The 20563-nt window shown below is 42.2% G+C and overlaps 1 protein-coding gene across 1 annotated transcript in view; it reads right to left on the bottom strand.

Moving 5' to 3' along the window:
- Nucleotides 1-16782, bottom strand: part of LOC140211030 (ninjurin-1-like) — a 52342-nt gene extending 35560 nt beyond the window's left edge. The window contains 2 exon segments of the mRNA XM_072280387.1: nucleotides 16414-16545; nucleotides 16548-16782. Coding sequence (XP_072136488.1) covers nucleotides 16414-16545; nucleotides 16548-16601 — 186 coding nt within the window. The 5' untranslated portion in view covers nucleotides 16602-16782.
- Between the last annotated feature and the right edge of the window lie 3781 nt (nucleotides 16783-20563).

Genomic DNA, 20563 nt, shown 5'->3' with positions numbered 1-20563 from the left:
ACTTCTGTGCCAGCTGGTTTGCACAGTAGGGGAGTTAAGGGTTATGGGTAAAAGGCAGGTGGGTGGAGACAAGCCCATGGCCAGATCAGCCATAATCTTATTGTACGGCGGAGCAGACTCAATGGGCCAGATGGCCTACTCCTGCTCCTATTTCTTATGTTCTTCTCTATCTTATGCTGCCTTTTGAACATCCAAATATATTACATCTACTGTTCTCTTTTGTCCTCACTGGCTGATATTTGCCCTAAAGACCTCTCAGAATTGGTCAGACATGATTTTCCTTTATGAAACCATGCTGACGCTTTCCAAATGTTCTGCTCTTACTTCTTTAATAATCGAGTCCAACATTTTCCCAATATTTGGCATTAGGTTAACCAGTCTATATTCACCCCTGCTTTATCTCCTACCCTTTTTAAAATATGGTACCATGATGTCAGGTTTCCAATTCTTCAGCACCTGTCCAGAACCTAAGAGAATTCAGAAAGATTACACTCAATCCAGCCTCTATCTCTGTAACCATTTCATTTAAATTCAAGTACATTTATTAGCAATGTACACTATATACAAACTTGAGATTCATCTCCAACAGACAGCCACAAAACAAAGAAACCGAATAGAACCCATTAAAAAAGACCATCAAACACCCCATGTGCAGGAAAAAACACAAATCATGCAATAAAAGTAACCAAATAACAATCAGGGCTGAAGTTCACGAAGCCAGTCATCGCTGCAGCCGATTTAGGAGACCAATAGTTGCAGGTTGCAGAGATGAGTAAACCTCGCAGAGCAGTGAGATGAATTAACCTGTTCCTTGCCTCCAGTCCCAACAACCTGATGTTTTCAATCTGGCCTGGTGCTTAAATCCTCCAAACCACGGGTTGTTCCTCGTTCTTGGACCCGGACCCTGGCCCCAACACCTTGGTTTGGCCCATACCCAACCTTTCCAAATTGGCCTAGTACTTAATTCAACCAAACCTAGGGTCATTCCTCACTCTTGAGCCTAGGCCTAGGCCCCGCCACCTCAACTCTGTATCCCCTGCACCCACCTTGGTTCTGCCACATCAAGTCACCCTCAAGTCCGCTGCAGCAATAGCCAAGCATCAGTTCATTTCCCCTTCTTGTGCCTGGGCTCTGCCAACTCGAATCGGCCCCGTACATGTCACGCCGGAACCCTCCACAAAAGTGGCAGGCCATGCAGGCGGTTCAATACTCAGCTCTGAAAGGAAAGTTACTGGCTATTGATTGCAGTGAGAAAGTGTGATTAAAAGGAAATTTTGTGTTGTTTTGCAACCACTAAGTCGTCGATGTGCTTCACCAGCGCCATCTTAAACCAGAATCCTAGGATTTAATCCACTTGAGCCAGCATTTAATCACCCACCCAGAATTGCCCTTAAAAAGGTGGTGCTAAGCACTCTTTTTCAATAGTTCCAGTCCTTGAGGTGTGCATATACCCACCATTCTGTTAAGGAGAGATTCCAGTGATGGTGAAGCTAAAGTGCTATATTTCCAAGTCAGGATGCTATGTGGCTTTCAAATCTTTACTAGCTCTTCTTTCAGTTAGTCCTGATGAAGGGTCTTGGCCCGAAACGTCGACTGTAGCTGTTCCTAGAGATGCTGCCTGGGCTGCTGCATTCACCAGCAACTTTTATGTGTGTTGCTTGAAATTCCAGCATCTGCAGATTTCCTCGTGTATGCTATGTGGCTTGGTAGACAACTTCCAGGTAGTGATGTTTCCATGTTTTTACTGCCCTTGTTCTTCTAGCTGGTAGAGATCATGAGATTGGAAGGTTCTGACATTAAGTCTTGGTGAGCTGCTGCAGTGTATTGTGTAAATAGTACAAAATATGTTTGGCGGAGAGACTGAATCATTCTGAATGGAGTGCCTATCAAGCTGGCTGTTTCCCAGCTTTGATCGCTTTGTAACTATAATCCTGTAATAGCTATCAGATCATACCCATATATCTTTACCTACTCTGTAAATTCATTGATCTTTCTTCACATACATTGACCATCATTCTTCATTTTTTTCTTTTTATCATTTTTCATTCCATCTGTTGAGCTGACTGTAGCTTTATTTGCTTCCCACCCTTTTTTTTAAAAACCTCCTTATTCTTACGGTTTTTCTGAATTTCATTTCTGTCCTTGTTCCCCTTCCCTCTAAATCCCAACTCGGTTCCCAGGCCCCTGTCAGCCTTGTTAAACATTCCCCAAAATGATGAGGAAACAGCCAGCGAGGATATCGGGCCCAGTCCTGTCCTGATGCGAGCTGTCCCACTTCTGCAGGTTTCACCATTCCTATAATTGGCCCCAGTGGCGCAACAATCAAAATCTCATCCTTCTATACCCTCCATCTGAAAATACACATATCCAACCCTCAATTCCCTTTCTTCCAAGCGTGTAATCTCAGGATTAGATACACTAAACTCCATCTATTCATCTTAAAGGATCTTTTCCCTTTTCTTTCCCTATATCCCGATGCCAGCCCCCTAGGCCTGAGTCGACATAGTAGTAGTAGTAGTTCCCTGTATCACTTGTTCCCAATATGCATCACCACCATTGGTTATTGATCCTCCAACTCCAACCTGCAGCTACTCTTAAGTCATCATTGATTTTAAGACAAAGAAGACATTATACCATTTTGGATTCCCAGATACGCCTTTCTGTTCACTTTATGATATAACCTCCTATCACTATAGTCCACCTTCTTTCTATCCTCCATTCCTGTACCATCCACTATTCCACAGACTTGGATCTTGCTGCATTCCGTAGGAAGCCATCTTCTCCAAATGGTATATCTGTTTGTGAAATCGAGAGGACCAGAGAACTTCGGTCAAGATGGTGCCAGAGAACAACTCTACCTCGGGCAACATCTTCCAGATGGTTCACGAAACTGTTTCTTTCACGTCTTCTTTTTCTATTTAAATGAGGTTCAGTTACTGTTGGAGCCTGTGATCTATAGTTTAATGGTGTATTTTCAGGCTGATTGAGTGATCCGGTGCTTTGCTGACTCCAAGAAGGTTCCGGGAGACGAGCGACCTCGAGGACAAGAAGCTTACAGACCCACGATCAGCTCCATTTCTCATCGGTATCGCTGATTAAAGCATCAAGAAAGATTGAAACAACGAGGCGCGTGTATGTTCAGTGCCGTCTACCAGCTTCTCACTTGCTGCTGCTGGAGCAATGGAGGAAGGCATCTGCGTGCAACAGTCTCTCTCTCTCCCTCTTGCTCACTGTTCCCGAGGGAAGGTCCCTGCGTTCAAACGGTCTCTGGGTCCGCAGTTTGTGGAATGGACTGCATTTCGAATGGACCCTTTGGATTTACTGCTTTTACATTCTGTGTTTTCACTCGTTCTTTCCTGTTGCCATTTGCTCAATTTTTTTTATGCTGGTTGGGGGGAGGGTGCTGATATTTCATATTGCCATTTACATAAATTGTTTTCTGCATGTGGGGGAGGGGTAATGTTTTTGTTGTCATTTGTGATTTGTTTTTTTTTTGTATGTGGTGGGGGGGGGGGTTGATGTTTTTCTTTGAACAGGTTCCATGGGCTTCTCTGTTTCGTGGCTGGCTGCTGAGAAGACGAATCTCAGGGCTGAATGCTGGATACATACTTTGATAATAAATGCACTTTGAACTTTGAACTCCTGTACTGCAGCCTTCTTCTATTCTGATTAGCAGTCATCCATTCCTTTCCTGTTGTGCAACCTTAGCATAAGATGTCTAAGACCTGCCTATTATTCACATATGTCAGTCTCGGGGAGCTTCCATAGCAATTTCTAGCAAAGCTACAGCTCTGAAATGTAGATTTCTGATACATGCAGCTGATAACATTTCTAGTACACGTGTTCACACCAGAACAATGTGGCTTTCCACCTTGTCCAGACAGACCATTTTTTTGAGGTTGAGCTGTGGTGCCATGATGTACCCTTATATTCTGGCCAGTTCCATAATTTGGAGCAGTAAAGAGGAAACGTACCTCCTTTGCCTGACAATTAAGAGGAAGCATGCTTTGGTTCCTTAAGGTAGTTATATCTGGGGGGGGGGGGGTGGTAATGGGAATAAACTCCCACTACCTATTAAATGTTTCCAATGGCGTGCGGCTCAAATAGCCTCTGACAACCAAGTCCAGTCTTCATATGTCGCTCAGCGACTAAGCCGGGCAGAACTGTTTCTATTGACAGGAGAAGAGGCAAAGGCAGGTTACTGGCACCTTAAAACCAGTCACTTTGGGCAGCTGGGGCTCGTCAGCTGTGGTTGGCAGCTCATTTAGGAGAAGGAAAACTCAAATTTCAAATGTCTGCTGCCTTGCGGATATATCCACTTATGGGGAAGGATTCAGGAAAAATACGGAGCTGGAGTCTCCAAGGCAATCCTACGTTGATTTCAACACAGACTGACAACTCCCGTGACAGTGCTGGTGCCAAACTGTTTCAGTCTCTGTCGTTCCTTTGGGTTCATCAGATGCATGAAGAGGGGGAACCTGCTACATGGGCAACAGCTTGCTCTCCATATCATACTGCCCAGGATCGCCTATCTAAACAGCTAGGATGCAACATCCATAGTTGACCCTGACCAACAGAGGCCTCACTCATTCACGCACACTTCCTTTCCCCTTCAATGTATCTGCAAATAGTTGTGTTTTGTTCTAAGTCCACTTTCTCCTCAGGGTGTAATAAGCATTTTCTCCCTCTTGTTACAAGAAAGCGTTAAGGTAATTTGAATACATTCTACCCTTAGTGAACATAAACCCTTGTAGTCAAATAAAAAACTGCAGATACTAGAATCAGGTACAGAAATCAAAATGCTGGAGGAGCACTCTGGCTCAGGCAGAGGGAAATGGATAGTGGGCATTCCTTAAGCAATACCAAGAGAGATGAAACATCATAAAGAATACTATTTAATTTTTTAGAAGTTCATATCTTTGTGCTAAGTCATTAGTGTATAAATGTAAAATAATTATATACTCTGGCACAAGCGTTTCTTATCTTCTGTCTTAGTGGTCAATTTTCATTTCAAGATCCTTGATAGTCTTGTCATATTAGTCTTTATCAGTTGAGAACATATTTAAGGAAACTCATGGTCTGTATATACAACAGATCCAAAGGAGCGGGAAATTCTATGCAAATGGAAAATGACTAAAATAAATACACATTAGTTTACATGGTTCAACAATATTTATAAAGTTGTCTTTGTTTAATTGACTAAGCCCAAACTATAGTGCAATCAACTTTTTCAGAGCAGATATCCAATTGCAGTAGCTACCTGACATGGAGCAGTAAAACCTAATAACTCCTAACAGCAGGGGATACTTTCTGTTGTGTATTTAATATTTCAGCAATATTTGAGTAATATTGTAAATATATTGTTTGAAGAGGGCGCAGCAAAGTTAAGATGGCGCTCAATGGCGACTCCTTTGCTTGCGTCTTCGGTAACAGCTCTATTTCTATCTTTGATATCTCTTCTTTTTCTTTTTCAAGGTTCTTTTGAAGACCCTGACCTGGAATTACACACTGACTTCAGTTCTTTGCGGAAATGGGTCCCACTCTCAGGACCTCATGACCGGCCATTTTCTGAAATCCCAAGGACGCGGTCTGGAAGACTAGCGTGCCTTCAGGGTGCCGGATTTCCGTGACTCTGGAGATGGGCTGATTAAAGGCCAGTGTCCCTGACTGAGGCATCAAAGGAGAACACGGAACATCGGGAGCTGTGTGTCCAGAGACCTGAGCTGATTCTCTGGGAGCAGGGCTCAGAAAACATCATAACATCATAAATCAGCTTGTTATCAGTTTGTTATGTCTCCCCTCTCGCTGTGAAACGGGGACACCTCTTTTTCCCTTATTAGGGAGAGAGAGAGTCTCTGGTATCTCAAATTACCAGGTGAATGAGTAGTCTTTGGGATACTGCAAGTCTGTGCTTTTATCGATGCTTTGCTGCATGCTTGAGTGCTTGGTGGCGAGTGCCGATGCTTTTGCTGGTTGGGGGGTAAGGGGGGGGGGGTTGTTGCCTGACTGCTGCTTGTGTGTGGGAGGTGGGAGCTGGGGGGTTGGCTTTGGGGTTATAATGTTTAACTCTCATTCATTCTTTGGGCACTCCTCTGTTTTCGTGGATGTTTGCAAAGAAAAGGAATTTCAGGATGTATATTGTATACATTTCACTGACATTAAATGTACCTACCTATTAAGCATTCTTTTGTTTGATAAAATAATTTATTATGGGTTATGTGTAAAAGTAAGTGATTATGCCACCATGTCATACATGCACCTCTAACTTAAGTAAAGTCGAAATAGACACATATTATCTCCCAGCTCCATGTTTTTCTTTCAATTAGCTTTATCTTTCAGAGTTACAAAACATAACAGTAGCAACAAGAAAGATTTAAATGAACCCAAGACGACTACTTATCTGTTGAAGTGCAGTGCCAAGTTCGAGTTTTTAAAAAAATGCAGCAAGACATATGAGTTTTTAAAAAGCGCAGCAAGATATTTGAGTTTTTTTTTTAAAAGCGCAGTGAGACTTTCAAGTTTAAAAAAAACGCAGCACAAGCTTCTTTAGGAAGGTATAGAGAAGATAGAGTTTTAAAAAAAAGATAGAAAACCGACAAAATTCAAGGGTTCATAAACAGCGAGTATTGGGAGATATAATAATAAATTTTAAAACACAGAAATGGTGGGTACATTGTAAAGATAGATGTGTTTGATTGCACAAGAGATAAATGGAATAGGTATACTGAGGGAATTGAGCAGTATTTTGAAGCAAATTAAATAGCTAATGCAAAGTGAGTGCCAGCTTTGCTCAGTACAATAGTTAGAAAAGCATACAGTGAGCTTAGAAGTTTAACTGCTCCAACCAAACCAGTTAAAATGAGCTTTGCTGATATTGTGAAAGTAATGCAGGAATATTTGGAACCAAAACCATTGTTGATTGCAGAATGCTTTAGTTTTTTTTAAAAAGAGGAATCAAAAGGAAAGGGAATCCATTTCAGCTTATCTGTCTGAACTGAAGTTGTTGTCTGAGCATTGTCAGTTCAGTTCAGTGATGGGCTTAATAATGCACTGAGAGATCACTTAGTTTGTGGAATCTTACAAGAAAGCATTCAAACACAGCTCCTAAATGAGGCAAACTTGCACTTAAAGGACAGTTGAAATTGCTGTATCAATGGAAACAGCAGACAGAGAGGCAATTGCGTTGCAGTCAGGAATAAAAGTGAGCGTGAACAAAATAGCAATGTCTAAACAGAAACCATTGTGGCCAGACAAATTGCATTACTGTCATGGCAAAGGTTTACACCAGACCAATACAGGCTTAAAGACAAAACTTGCAGAAAATGCAACAAAGTAGAACATATCCAAAGAGCATGTTGTGCAGGCAAAAATAAATGGACTGCACAGAGAAGAGAAAAAGAAAAAGTCAAATTGCAGTCACAAAAAGAGAACTCATCTGTATGCTGTGGATGAAAAATCTGATAATGAGGAGAGTGACACAGGACTGGGTAGCCTTGAAATTTACAATGTGAAAACTAACACAAGACAAGCAATATAGCTTATACCAGAAATGAATGGCAAATTAATTAAAATGAAATTGGACACTGGCTCAGCTGTTTCAGTCATTCCACAAAATGAGTTAGAACACCATTTGAAAGTTACAAACTGAAGCCTGCAGGTATCCAACTAAGAACGAGAGAAAAGATAACTCCTGTGGGAATGACATTCATAGCAGTGAAATACAACATCCAACAAGCCATACTGGTCTTGTACGTGGCAAAAACAGGAGGGTCAGCATTGTGGGGTCATGATTGGCTGAGACAACTACAACTTGATTGGAGATCCATCCATCATTTGCATGTCACAGCAGTGCTCAGGAATGGCATTAGAAAACTCAAACATATCAAGGATAAAATACTGTTAAATGAAAATGCCACACCCAAGTTTTGCAAACCCATCATATTGCTTATACCATCTGTGAGTTAGATCACAAGGAGGCTGAAGGCGTTCTTTCCAAGGTTGAGTGGAGCCCATGGGCAACGCCAGTGGCCTCAATAGCCAAGAAGAATGGGTCTGTCAGGATCTGTGGTGATTTTGAGTTCACTGTCAATTAGTACTGAAGGTAGATCAATGCCCTCTGACCAGGATAGAGGATACCTTTGCAAACTTTTTGGAGGAAAACACTTCAGCAAAACGGACTTAGCTGAGACCCACCTACTGATGGAGATGAAAGAAGAGTCTAAAGTATTTCTCACCATAAACACTCACAATGGGTTTTATTATTATAACAGGCTTATCTTTAGGGCAGCATCTGCACCTGCACTCTGGCAGAAAGCTATGGACTGGGTGATACAAGGCTGCCTAGGCACTCAGTGTTACATCATTGTCACCACCAAAGATGACAAGGGACATCTTCAAAATTACATGACAGTGTTAAAAAGATTGGATTGTGGGTGCAGAGCACAATGCCACAAGAGTGATTTCTTTAAACCACGCATCCTACAGTGGCACACCGCCGACACACAAGGAATACACAAGTGTGCTGAGAAAGTTCAAACAGCGGTCGATGCCCCAAGGTCAAAGGTCATGTCACAGTTGCTGTCCTTTTCAGGGCTTGTCAATTACTATAAAAAGGTTCCTGCTAAACACGGCTAACATGTTCCACCCCTTAAGCTCATTACAACCCAGTGAGATGAAATGGCAATGAACAAAGCAGCGTGAGGTGACTTTCCAAATGATAAAGGAAATGGTGATGTCAGACATTGTACTTGCACATTATGATCCACACCGTCCAGCAAAGTTTGTCTGTGCCATCTCACCTTATGGTATAGGTGCAGTAATGTCACACGCTATGAGTTATAGAGTGAACGCCGCATAGCCTTTGCGTCAAATTCCCTTCGTGTTGCAGAGAAAAGTTACGCACAGATTGACAGAGAGGCCTTGAGTCTGGTTTGAAGTGTGAAATGTTTCAATATGTACTTATATGGGAGAGAGTTTACCCTCATTACTGATCATCAACCATCGGCGTCCATCTTCAAAGCACAGAAGTTGCTCCACTAACAGCAGCAGCAGGAATGCAGAGATGGGCCCTGTTTCTTGGAGGACACAATTACACGATCGAATTCAAGAGGACAACTAATCATGGAAATGCTGATGGCTTGTCCTGTTTACCCTTGGAAAAGGAAGTATTGGAAAAAGTTACAGAAGAGGACACTCCTCTTGACATATTCTCCCTAACACAAATCAAAAGTCTCCCTATAACGGCAAAGGTGATCCAAAGGGAAAGCATGAAAGACCCCACGCTGCCTCAGGTCTACATGACAACCCAAAATGACTGGAATATGCAGCAAAAATTCCACTTCCACCAGCATTTTACCAGCACAGGGATGAACTTGCCCTTGAAGGAGGTGGCTTTATCTGAGGATTGAGAGGTGTTGTACCATCCAAGCTGGGTGTCACGATCTCTGAGGATCTAACCTGGTCCCAACATATCGTTGCAGTTATAAAGAAGGCAAGATAGCGGCTATATTTTATTAGGAGTTTGAAGAGATTTCTAATATATAAACAAATACACTCAAAAACTTCTATAGTTGTACTGTGGAGAACATTCTGACAGGCTGCATCACTGTCTGGTATGGAGGGGCTACTGCACAGGACTGAAAGAAGTTGCAGAAGGTTGTAAATCTAGTCAGCTCTATCTTGGGTACTAGCCTACAAATTATCCAGGACATCTTCAGGGAGCGGTGTCTCAGAAAGGCAGCATCCATTATTAAGGATCTCCAGCACCCAGGGCATGCCCTTTTCTCACTGTTACCATCAGGTAGGAGGTACAGAAGCCTGAAGGCACACACTCAGCGATTCAGGAACAGCTTCTTCCCCTCTGCCATCTAATTCCTAAATGGACATTGAATCTTTGGACGCTACCTCACTTTTTAAAAAATATACAGTATTTCTGTTTTTGCATGTTTTAAAAAATCTATTCAATATACGTATACTATAATTGATTTACCTATTTATTATTATTATTATTTTTAATTTAGAAACATAGAAAACCTACAGCACAATACAGGCCCTCAGGCCCACAAAGTTATGCCAAACATGTCCCTACCTTAGAAATTACTAGGTTTACCCATAGCCCTCTATTTTTCTAAGCTCCATGTACCTATCCAAAAGTCTCTTAAAAGACCCAATTGTATCCGCCTCCACCACCGTTGCCGGCAGCCCATTCCATGCACTCACCACTCTCTGAGTAAAAAACTTATCCCTGACATCTCCAATTCCTGACATCTTTTTCTTCTCTCTGCTAGATTATGTATTGCATTGAACTGCTGCTGCTAAGTTAACAAATATCACGTCACATGCCGGTGATAATAAACCTGATTCTGATTCTGAGAGCTAAAGTGTCAGAGAAGCTACACGCCAGTTATCTATGTGTGGTCAAGATGAAAGCGTTGGCTCAAAGCTTTATCTGGTGACCTGGGATAGACAGAGCAGCTTGCCATGCACCGTTTGGGATGCCAACACGATTCGAAGAAAGATGTCCAGAGCTGTCAGAACCACTTCCTGCAGTCCCAGTGTCAAGTCCTACAACCACCTCGGAGGTCCCAGAACCTCAGATTGTTCCACAGCCACAAGTCTTTCCCGCCAAGCTGAGTAACTCCCATTTCCAAAAAAGTCATTATCCCCTATGAGTAAAAATTCCTCTGCAGTGACTAAATCTTTGGACCTGAACGGAACAATTTAAAATGTACCATGCTGCGGATGCTTATATCGTAGCTGTATTATATAGTTTATTTATTTTTATAAACATTCTTTGTTTTTATAAATAATTCATTACAGGTTATACGTAAAGATACGTGAATGCATATGTCATTACGCCACTATGTCATATGTGCACGCTTCACTAAAGTAAAAACAAAGTAGACACGCATTTTCTTCCCACTTCATGTTTTTCTTTCAATGAGTTTTATGTTTTGGAGTTAGAAAACATAGCTCTTCCATTTCTTCCCGTGAAGCACTCGTGCGTTATTTGTTCAGAAAATAACATCAAATATCATCAGAGACAGAAGTTAAAAATAAACAAACAGAATAAAACTGTGGGAGACCTACTGAGACAGTAGAATGATCCAGAGAGATAGAGAGTGACAGACAAGTTAAATTGGAGACAGGACTAAGAAAGACTGAAATAAAAAGAGAGAAATAGATTGGAGCGAGGGAGAAGGGAATTCAAGTAGATATGGAAAGTGAGAACATGGATGAGGCAGTGTACAAGAGGGGGAGGGACAGTGACATCAGGCAGATCCAGATCAATAGAAAACTCCAGACCAGAAAAAAATCAAGGTGAAATACAGCAATACCTTAAAAGATTAAAAAAATATATCAGAGAGAGAGAATGAAGCTTTTGGAGGATTTCAGGAAGACAATCAATATACTTTTTACTATCGTGGCTTTGAGCAGTGCCAAGAGAGATGTAACCTCATAAAGAATGCTATTTCCTTTTTAAAAAAAATTCAACGCCAGCTTACACAACTTGGCGCTAAGCAGAGTAAAGACAACTGCTTACATACTGCGTAGGTGGAAGATTATGAAAAGGGAGGTCTTGTATGACAAAATCAACAGAGAGGGCAAGAGCTTACAGAACCAAAGCCTATTCCAACAACTGCAGGTTCACTGCCCACTGATCAAATCTGATAAAACTAAAAAGAGGCTTAAACCTATTACAGTGATAAAGTGGCAGCAGGTCGTGTTTTTAGCTTGTGGTTCAAGCTTATCCTATGGCTCTGGTTTTAGATCTTCCATCAACACTGCTCTCTTACCTCTGGATTGGCAGGTTCCTGGATCAAATTTCATCCCAGAGACTCAAGCACAAATATTAAAAGCTGATGTCTTATCTATACTCCCGGGAGGATGTAAAAGCTATTTTCAACAACAAAAGGGATTTTGTCCCCGTTCTCTTGGCCAACATTCAGCTATCACATAGTTGTCTGTCAGAACGTATGAACTGTCTTACATCGTGAGAAATTAGAATATATTCAGAAGGCTGGAGATAATTTAGAATGTTTTGAAAGGGGCTGAAAGGCGAAATTTAAATACAGTAGAACTCCAATAACCTGCCATCTGATGATTCAGGAATCCCAATTTTGCATCTGGCTCACTGGCTGATGCTTCTTGCTCTCATTTCTCACGCACGGGGGCCCTGGTTCCCACAATTCCTTCCCATACACTCGGACCCTGGTTCCCATATTCCATTTCCACTCACTATAGAACTGTTCCCACATTCACTTTCCACTCCCAGGACTCCAATTCCCATGATCCCTTTCCATGCACTGGCGCTCTGGTTCCCAGGTTCCCTTCTCACTCACCATGGCCCCACTTCCCACAATCTCTTTCTACTCAGTGGCATTTCACAGTGTTTCACACTGCGCTGTCAACTTGAGGGGTTGAGGGAAAGTCAGTTTGGTGTCCAATGAATAAAGATTACAGCACCAGATCTGTAAATGCTTTCCAAATGCCACTGTGGATGGATTCCCATCTTCAACATATTAAGATAGTGATTGCCAGCTCCCTTTGAGGTTTGGTTCAGCAAGTCCTTATGCTCAGCTGGTCCAGCACATATAACTGATCCTGCAGCCTGACAGAGAAGGATCCGAGGGGTAAGAATCAGAGTAGTAACTCTGAGGTAAACCAGTTTGTCTACCCACCTAAGCTGTACCCTCATTGTGCAGTTCACCACTATTTTGTCTAGGGCTAAATAATATATGCTGGCCATGTCAACAACGCCCAGATTCCGAAACTAAATTGGGAAGAAAAAAAATCAAGACAGAAGTCTCCTGCAAACCATATTCTCTGAATAACTAATTAGTGCCCCCCTGCTTTTCATGTTATCCCACTAAAGCTCTACTTGTGCAGTGACAAGATAATGGCATTAAAAATTACTATCGACACAATAAATTGGAATTAGCCATTGACATCAGCAGAGGATTTAATTACTATGGGAAATATTAGCTTCAGTTCTACAATGCAAGCCAGGCAGATGAATGAGTCACACCTTAAAAAGCTATATAGTGTCAGTAGCACAATAGAATTTATTTTGCTGAAACATTGTTTGATATTTTAAAAGGCTGAACTTCTGTTACTGAAGCACCACATGCAATTATACACCAGCTTCATCACCTCGGATATGTGTTCCGGCTCTTTGAATTGGATATAGTTTCCACTCTGTTTTAAAAATCCAGTTTGTATTCTAGGAAGTATTAAGTGTATGTCCCAGCATCTATTTATTTATTGAGATATGGCATCAAATATGCCCTTCCAGCCCTTCGAGGCACACTGCCCAGCAATCCCTCAGTTTAATCCTAGCCTAATCACAGGACAATTTACAATGATGAAGCTAACCCACCAACCGGTCCGTCTTTGTACTGTGGAAGGAAACCGGAGCTCCCAGAGGAAAATCACGTGGTCACGGGGAGAACACGACAGGCAGTGGCTGCGGGAATTGAACGCGGGTCGCCTGTACTGTAAAGCCTTGTGCCCCCGTGCTGCCCCATTGTTCGCTGGATTTCAACGTGATCTACAAGTAGTAAGTCTCTTCTGTTAGACTGAAGTTGATCATTAGCTTACGACTGATTGGAATTTTTTTGGGGCACATAATCAGGTGCTGAGCAGTTTTCCTTGCCTCTAAAATCTCCATGGCATCAACAAATATAAATGTATCTTCACTTGTGAAAGCTTCAGTTGTTGGTGTGTTGCAGCAAGCCAAAAGGCAGCACAGAAGCACTCTGACTTCCATTCCATCACCCTATATTTTCTACCACACCCTCTGCTTTCCTTCACTACCTCTTGTGGAAAGTCCCTTTACACAGCTTGTGATTTTAGAAAGAGTATCTTCTTTTCATTTGACGGCTACTGCCATTCTTTACTACAAAATTTTAAGGGAAAATGTCCCTACTGGACAATTAAATATTGGTTTTTCTGTTATCGATCCGGTGATCAGAAATCCTCTTTCTACTTCTCTCTTCCTCCCTCTTTAAAACCATGACCTGTCTTTCTTAAATACTACTTCTCTTTATAAGCTTACTGCACAGCCAGGCTACCTCATGAGTCAGTGTGGGAAACTACACAGCCAAGACACTACTCAGTTTGTTCAAATGGTTTCACATTGCAAACCACCAAAGAAAGTGAATTCCCAGTATTTCTACCCATTCTGAATAGAATTATGCTTAGGAATTTTGATGCCCACGTATTTTAAAAAAGTAGCATCAGAATTTAAAGTCAGCTGGGGGGAGGGTGAAGGAGAAACTAATTTTTGGCTACCAGCATTAAATGATGGCAGCACGGTGGTGGAGCAGTAACAGCAACTCGCTATGGCGGCAGCTGTAAGATCGGGGTTCACTTCCCGGCGTTATCCGTAAGGAGTTTGTACGTCCTCCCCATGGCCACGTGCTCCAGTTCCTTCCCATATTCCAAAGACGTATGGTTAGGGTTAGTGAGTTGTGGGCACACTGTGCAAGTGCCGGAAGAGCGGTGACACTCGTGGGCTGCCCAGCACAATTGCCGCTGATTTGATTTAACACTAATGCCGCATTTCGCAGTATGTTTCGATGTACATCCGACAAATAAAGCCAAACATACACGAATATCAACCATTACTGGCACTCACCACTGCTCATTCTCTTCCACTAGAAACATGAACCCTCAGATGTGAGGACAACTGACAGATGATGCTCTTTTGCTCTTAAAGGATAAGACAAATTTTAGCCCCACAAATTTCCAATTCTTACACATGCTCCATAGAGATAATACTAGTTTGTGCTTCCTTAAGACCAATTTCATTTATGATCACACCTTTTTCTTTTCCATTCATTGATTTTTAGATATTCATCTATTCTAACTGATTTTCAGAAGATTTTGGGTTAAGTCATTTGAGCTAGTTCCAACATGTTATTGAAATCTTTTGAAGAACAGCATTCGTAATTTTAAAAATAAATAAATCTTGCACTTTAACTAAGGACAGAGATCAACCGTGTATAATCTGTGAGCTAGTCTGATCAATGTGAAGTGATTGGTAAAGCTTAGAGAATAGCAGAGCTTGTGGGACACGTTTGCCCAGAAATCTGACAGCACCAGTGAAAGAATATTAGTTAAACAATTTGTGGTGGGCCAGAGGCCGTTTCTGGGAAATTCAGTGTAAATGGCATCAACTGATAAAGGAAGAGATAACTGATGAGGATCTGGGGAATGCAGTCAACAGTTGGAGCATGTGATTGGTAGTTAATAGGGAGTTGAGAGTTGTCAGCTGATCACTAGATTGGGGTAGCCAGTTGGCTCAGCAGATAAGGTGTATTTTTGAGGCCCATTAATCTTATATTTGCTCTAATCTACCCAAAAACAATCCAGCTAGTCCCTTTCCCCACTGTCACCCTCAATAGGTTTTGACATTTCCCTCAATGCCAACAGTTTCCCTCTATCTATTCTGATCAGACCCTTTATGATTTTGAATATCGCTATCCGACGTCTTTGCAACCTCCACTATTCTGAGAGGGGAAAAATGTACCTTCACGACTAAAGTCTCTTATTCCCAGCAGCAGCTTGTTGAATGCCATCTGTATTAAATTCTCTAAAGCCTTCCTAAGTGAACTGGAAGTGGTATTCCAGTTATGGCTGAGTCGGTGAATATTTGTAAAGATGTAGTTGTACCCTCAAGTTTATATGGTTGTCTTCATTCTTCCTACCAAAACGTACCACGGAGAATAGCGTACATTAAGCTTCACTTGCTACCTGCTTGCCCATTCATTCGCCTGTCTATATTTCCTAGAAGTCAACGACTTAACTTCTTCAGTTTATTATACTTCCAAAACTTGTACATTAAAAAAATGGAAACGGTGTCCTATACATCAACGTGAAAGTTATTAATAGGCACTCAGAAAATCAGTGGATTTGATTCTGAACCTGGTGGGGAGGGGGAGGTTGGCGGTGGGAACGCTATACTAAAAGCAAACTTGCTCTGTTCCTGTCAGTCAGCCAAGCTTCCATTGATGCTGCTGACTCTTTTATTATGTGAGTTTTAGTTTTGATCATAAGCAATATTATGTCGATCGTTTTCAAAGTCTGTGTATAGCTCTATATTATCAATAAAATCATATTTACCTTTTAAGAAACCCATTCTGGCTTTCCTTAACCAATCCACAAATGACTGTGAACTCTGCCTCTAGCTGTCCTTCCAACATACATTTCTATTTAGGTTTCCTAATTGTGTTTAGACTCTTCAGAATGAAGAACATTTAATGGAAAGACGGCCTAACTGTTTCAGCAGACATGTCCAACACTGGACAACCGTGGTGCGGCCGAGCAGTGCTACGAGCTGCCAGATCGCCCTCCCTCCCTCTCCCACCAGTAGCTTCTACACTGCAACCCGAGACTCAGAGCGGCTCCTACCTCGGAATGAGAACTGTCGCCGTTCACGAGATCGCTGTTCAGTTCCATGTTTTCAGAACCCACCGCCGTTTTCTGTCTGCACCGGGTGTCCTCAGACCGCTTGCTCGCCCGCTGCGTCGACCGCTGAAGTACCCCGACCCGACCCGACTGTGCCGGCCGAACTCGGCTGTAAGGGGCGCTCTACTCATGGACTCGGATACACCCGGTCTTTCGGTTTGCTGTCACCGCCCCCCGTTGAAAATTTAACCGCTTGGGGACAAAATATCGAGACCTGCGTCTGCACTGCCACAGAATTTCTAAGTTTAATGCGACATATGAATGGTAAAGCTCGATTCCCAAAACTGGGAAATGGCCTCTGTTCTGATCTGTTCAACGGATTGGAAGACGTCGCTTTTTTATAAACATGTGCATAATTGAACAGTAGATTACTGCACTCCTCCTGCTGGTTAATGAATGCAACTGAATGCTTTACTGTGTCTCCCTTGAGAGTCAGTCGTAGAACATCACAACACAGAAACACGCTCTGAGTGAAGGACAACCCCATCATGTTCCCTTTGAACATTTCACCTTTCACCCTTAACCCATAGCCTTTAGTTCTAGTCTCACCCACCCCCTGTGGAAAATGCTTGCTAGCATTTACCCTATCTATACCCTTCATAATTGTGTATACCTCTATCAAATCTTCTCTCATTCTCCTATGCTCTTGGAAATAAAGTCCGAACCAATTCAACCTTACCCTGTAATTCAGGTCCTCAAAGTCTGCAGCACCCTTGTAAATTTCCTCTCAGTCTTTCAATCTTATTGACATCCTTCCTGTCTGTAGGTGACCAGAACTGCACACAATACTCCAAATTAGGCCTCCTCTTATGCAACTTCAACATTACATCCCAACTCCTGTACTCAATACTTTGATTTATGAAGGCCATTGTGCCAAAAGCTTTCTTTATGATCCTACCTGTGATGGCAATTTCAAGGAATTATAGATCTGCATTCCCAGATTCCTCTGTTCAATTGCACAACTCAGTGCCCTACCACTCATCATGTAAGCCCTACCCTTGCCTGTCCTCACACTTAAATGCATTAAATTCCATCTGCCATTTTCAGCTTATTTTCCCAGCTGGTCCAGATCCAGTTTTGATAGTCTTCCTCGCTGTCTACTGCATCTCCATTTTTGGTGTCATCCGCAAATTTGCTGATCCACTTTACCATATTATCATCCAGGTCAGTGATATAACTGACAAACAACAACAGCACTGATCCCTGTAGCACACCCCACTAGTCACAGGCCTCCAGTCAAAGAGGCAACCATCTATCATTCTCTGGCTTTCTTCATGAAGCCAATGTCTAATCCAATTTACTACCTTATCTTGAATGCAAGTGACTGATCTTTTATGACCAACCTCCCATGCAGGACCTTGCCAGATGCCTTGCTGAAGTCCATGTCGACAATATCCACTGCTTTGCCTTCACCAACCTTCCTGGTAACTTCCTCAAAAAGCTCTATTAGATTGGTTAGCCATGACCTAGCATGCAAAGCCATGCTGACAATCCTTAATCTGTCCCTGGCTATCCAAATACTTGCATATCTAGTCCCTTAGAATACCTCCCAATAACTTATCTACCACCGATATCAGGCTCAGCGGCCTATACTTTACCACTTTATTCTTAGAGCCTTTCTTAAACAATAGAACAACATTAGTTATCCTCCAGTCCTCCAGAGCCTCACTCATGGCTAAGGATTTTTACATATCTCTGCTAGGGTCCCTGCAATTTCTGCATACTTCCCACAGGGTCTGAGGGTACACCTTGCCAGGCTCTGGGGAGTTATACACCCTAATTTGCCTCAAGACAGCTAATACCTCCTCCTCTGTAATGTGTATGCTTCATAGCTGTTTTGCCTCACTTCTCTGAGTCAGTCCCCTGTGTAAATACAGATGCAAAATATGTATTTCAGATCTCCCCCATTTCTTTTGACTCCATGCATAGATGACCACACTGATCTTCCAGTGGACCAATTTTGTCCCTTGCTATCTGTTGGCTCTTAATATACCTGTAGAAACTCTTGGGATTCTCCTTCACCTTGTCTGCTAGAGCAACCTCATGTTTTCTTTGAGCCCTCCTGACTTCCGTCTTAAGTGGTCTCTTGCATTTTTATACTCCTCAAGTCCCTCATTTGCTCCTTAATGCTGCGCACCTTCTTCTTCTTAACCAAGCCCTTAATATTTCTTGAAAGCCATGGTTCCCTAAATGCTGGGGAGCTAGTGCATATGATGGAGCTAGTTGAGTTTACAACATTCTGCACCTTTTTCCAATCCTGTGCAGTGCTCCCTCCATAGCAGATGGTGATGAACCAGTTAGAATGCTCTCCACTGTACATCTGTAGAAGTTTGTGAGAGCCTTTGGTCATATAACATGTCTTCTCACACTCCTAATGAAATATAGCTGCTGTTGTGCCTTCTTTGTAATTCCATCAACATGTTGGGCCCAGGATAGATGTTCAGATGTTCAGAGATGTTGACACCCAGGAACCTGAAACTGCTCAGCATTTCCACTACTGATCCCTCAACTGGTGTATATTCCTTCAACTTCCCCTTCCTGAAATCCACAATCAATTTATTGGTCTTACTGATGATGACTGCAAGGTTGATTTGAAACCACTCAACCAACTGATTTACCCCGCTCCTGTAGGCCTCATCATCACCATCTGAAATTCTGCCAGCAATAGCTGTATCATTGCCAAATAAATGGCATTCGAGCTGCACCTAGTCACACCATCATCACGAGCGAGTACAGCAGTGGGCTAAGCATGCATCCTTGACGTGCGCCAGTGTGGATTGTTAGCGAGGAAGAGATGTTATTTCAAATCCGCACTGACTGTAGCCATCTGGTGAAGAAGTCAAGGATCCAGTTGCAGAGCAAGGTACAGAGGCCCAGGTTTTGGAGTTTGTTGATTAGAACTGAGGGACTAATTGTGTTGAACGCTGAGCTGTAATCAATAAACAGCAGCTTGATGTAGCTTTTGCTATTGTCTATGTGATCCAAGGCTGATAAGGTTGCATCTGCTGTAGACCTATTGTAACAACAGCAAATTGCAGCTAGTCCAACTCCTCTCTTGCTTAGGCAGGAATTAATTTTGGCCATGACCAACCTCTCAAAGCACTTTATCACACAGGATGTGATTACAACTTGGTGATAGTCACTGAGGCAGCTCATCCTGCTCTTCTGGGACACTGGTATGATTGTTGCCCTTTTGATGCAGATTAGATCTTGTGACCTCAGTAATGAAAGATTGAACATGTCCTTGAACACTCCCGCCAGTTAGTTGGCACAGCTTTTCAATGCCCTACCAGGTACATCATCAAAATCTGATGCCTTGCAAGAATTGTGCCCAGCCACACAATAGAAAATCAAGTAGAATTCTGTTAAATATTGTACTAGATTAGAAATCCTGGCACTCCCCCCACAAATCTATTTACCATATGTATATCTTCAATGAGCAAATTATCACTGTTCAAGAAAGCAGTGTACCATCAACCTTAAGCTGTGATAGCTCCCTCCTTTCTTCCCAGTACTGAAAAAGGGTCTTGGTCTAAAATGTTGACTATTTATTCATTTCCTTACAGTAGATGCTGCCTGACCTGCTGAGTTCCTCCAGCATTTTGTGTGTGTTGATTTGGATTTCCAGCATCTGCAGACTTTCTCGTGTATATGCATGAATATAGACGGTTATTTTGAGCAGCAAGCTTTTATAAAGAAGCTTACCTCATCTTTGAGTTGTGGCGTGTGCAGTTTCTTCCCACACCTCAAAGACGAGCAGGTTAGTAGGTTAATTGGACATTGTACATTGCTCCTTGTGTGTAGGTAAGTAGTACAATCAGGGAATGCAGGGCAAGTAAAACGAGACTTGTGAAGAATTAGTCTAACCGGTTACTTGATTGTTGGCATGGAATTGGTGTGCTGAAGGGTTATGATTCCATAATATAAAAACTGTAAATTGGAATATTTACTTCAATATAAAATCATGAAGAAGCATAAAAATAAATTATATTTTAATTTGCAACCTTTTCTAAATCTCAAACAATACTTAAAATCTGAGGAAATTACACCATACCTCTAGGAGAAGATTTCTAGGGCCAGTCACATTATTTGG

This window comes from Mobula birostris, chromosome 16, assembly GCF_030028105.1.
Source record: "Mobula birostris isolate sMobBir1 chromosome 16, sMobBir1.hap1, whole genome shotgun sequence".
NCBI classification, from domain to species: Eukaryota; Metazoa; Chordata; class Chondrichthyes; order Myliobatiformes; family Myliobatidae; genus Mobula; species Mobula birostris.
The sequence above is the reverse complement of the archived record's forward strand: the minus strand, read 5'-3'. Positions and strand labels throughout refer to the sequence as shown.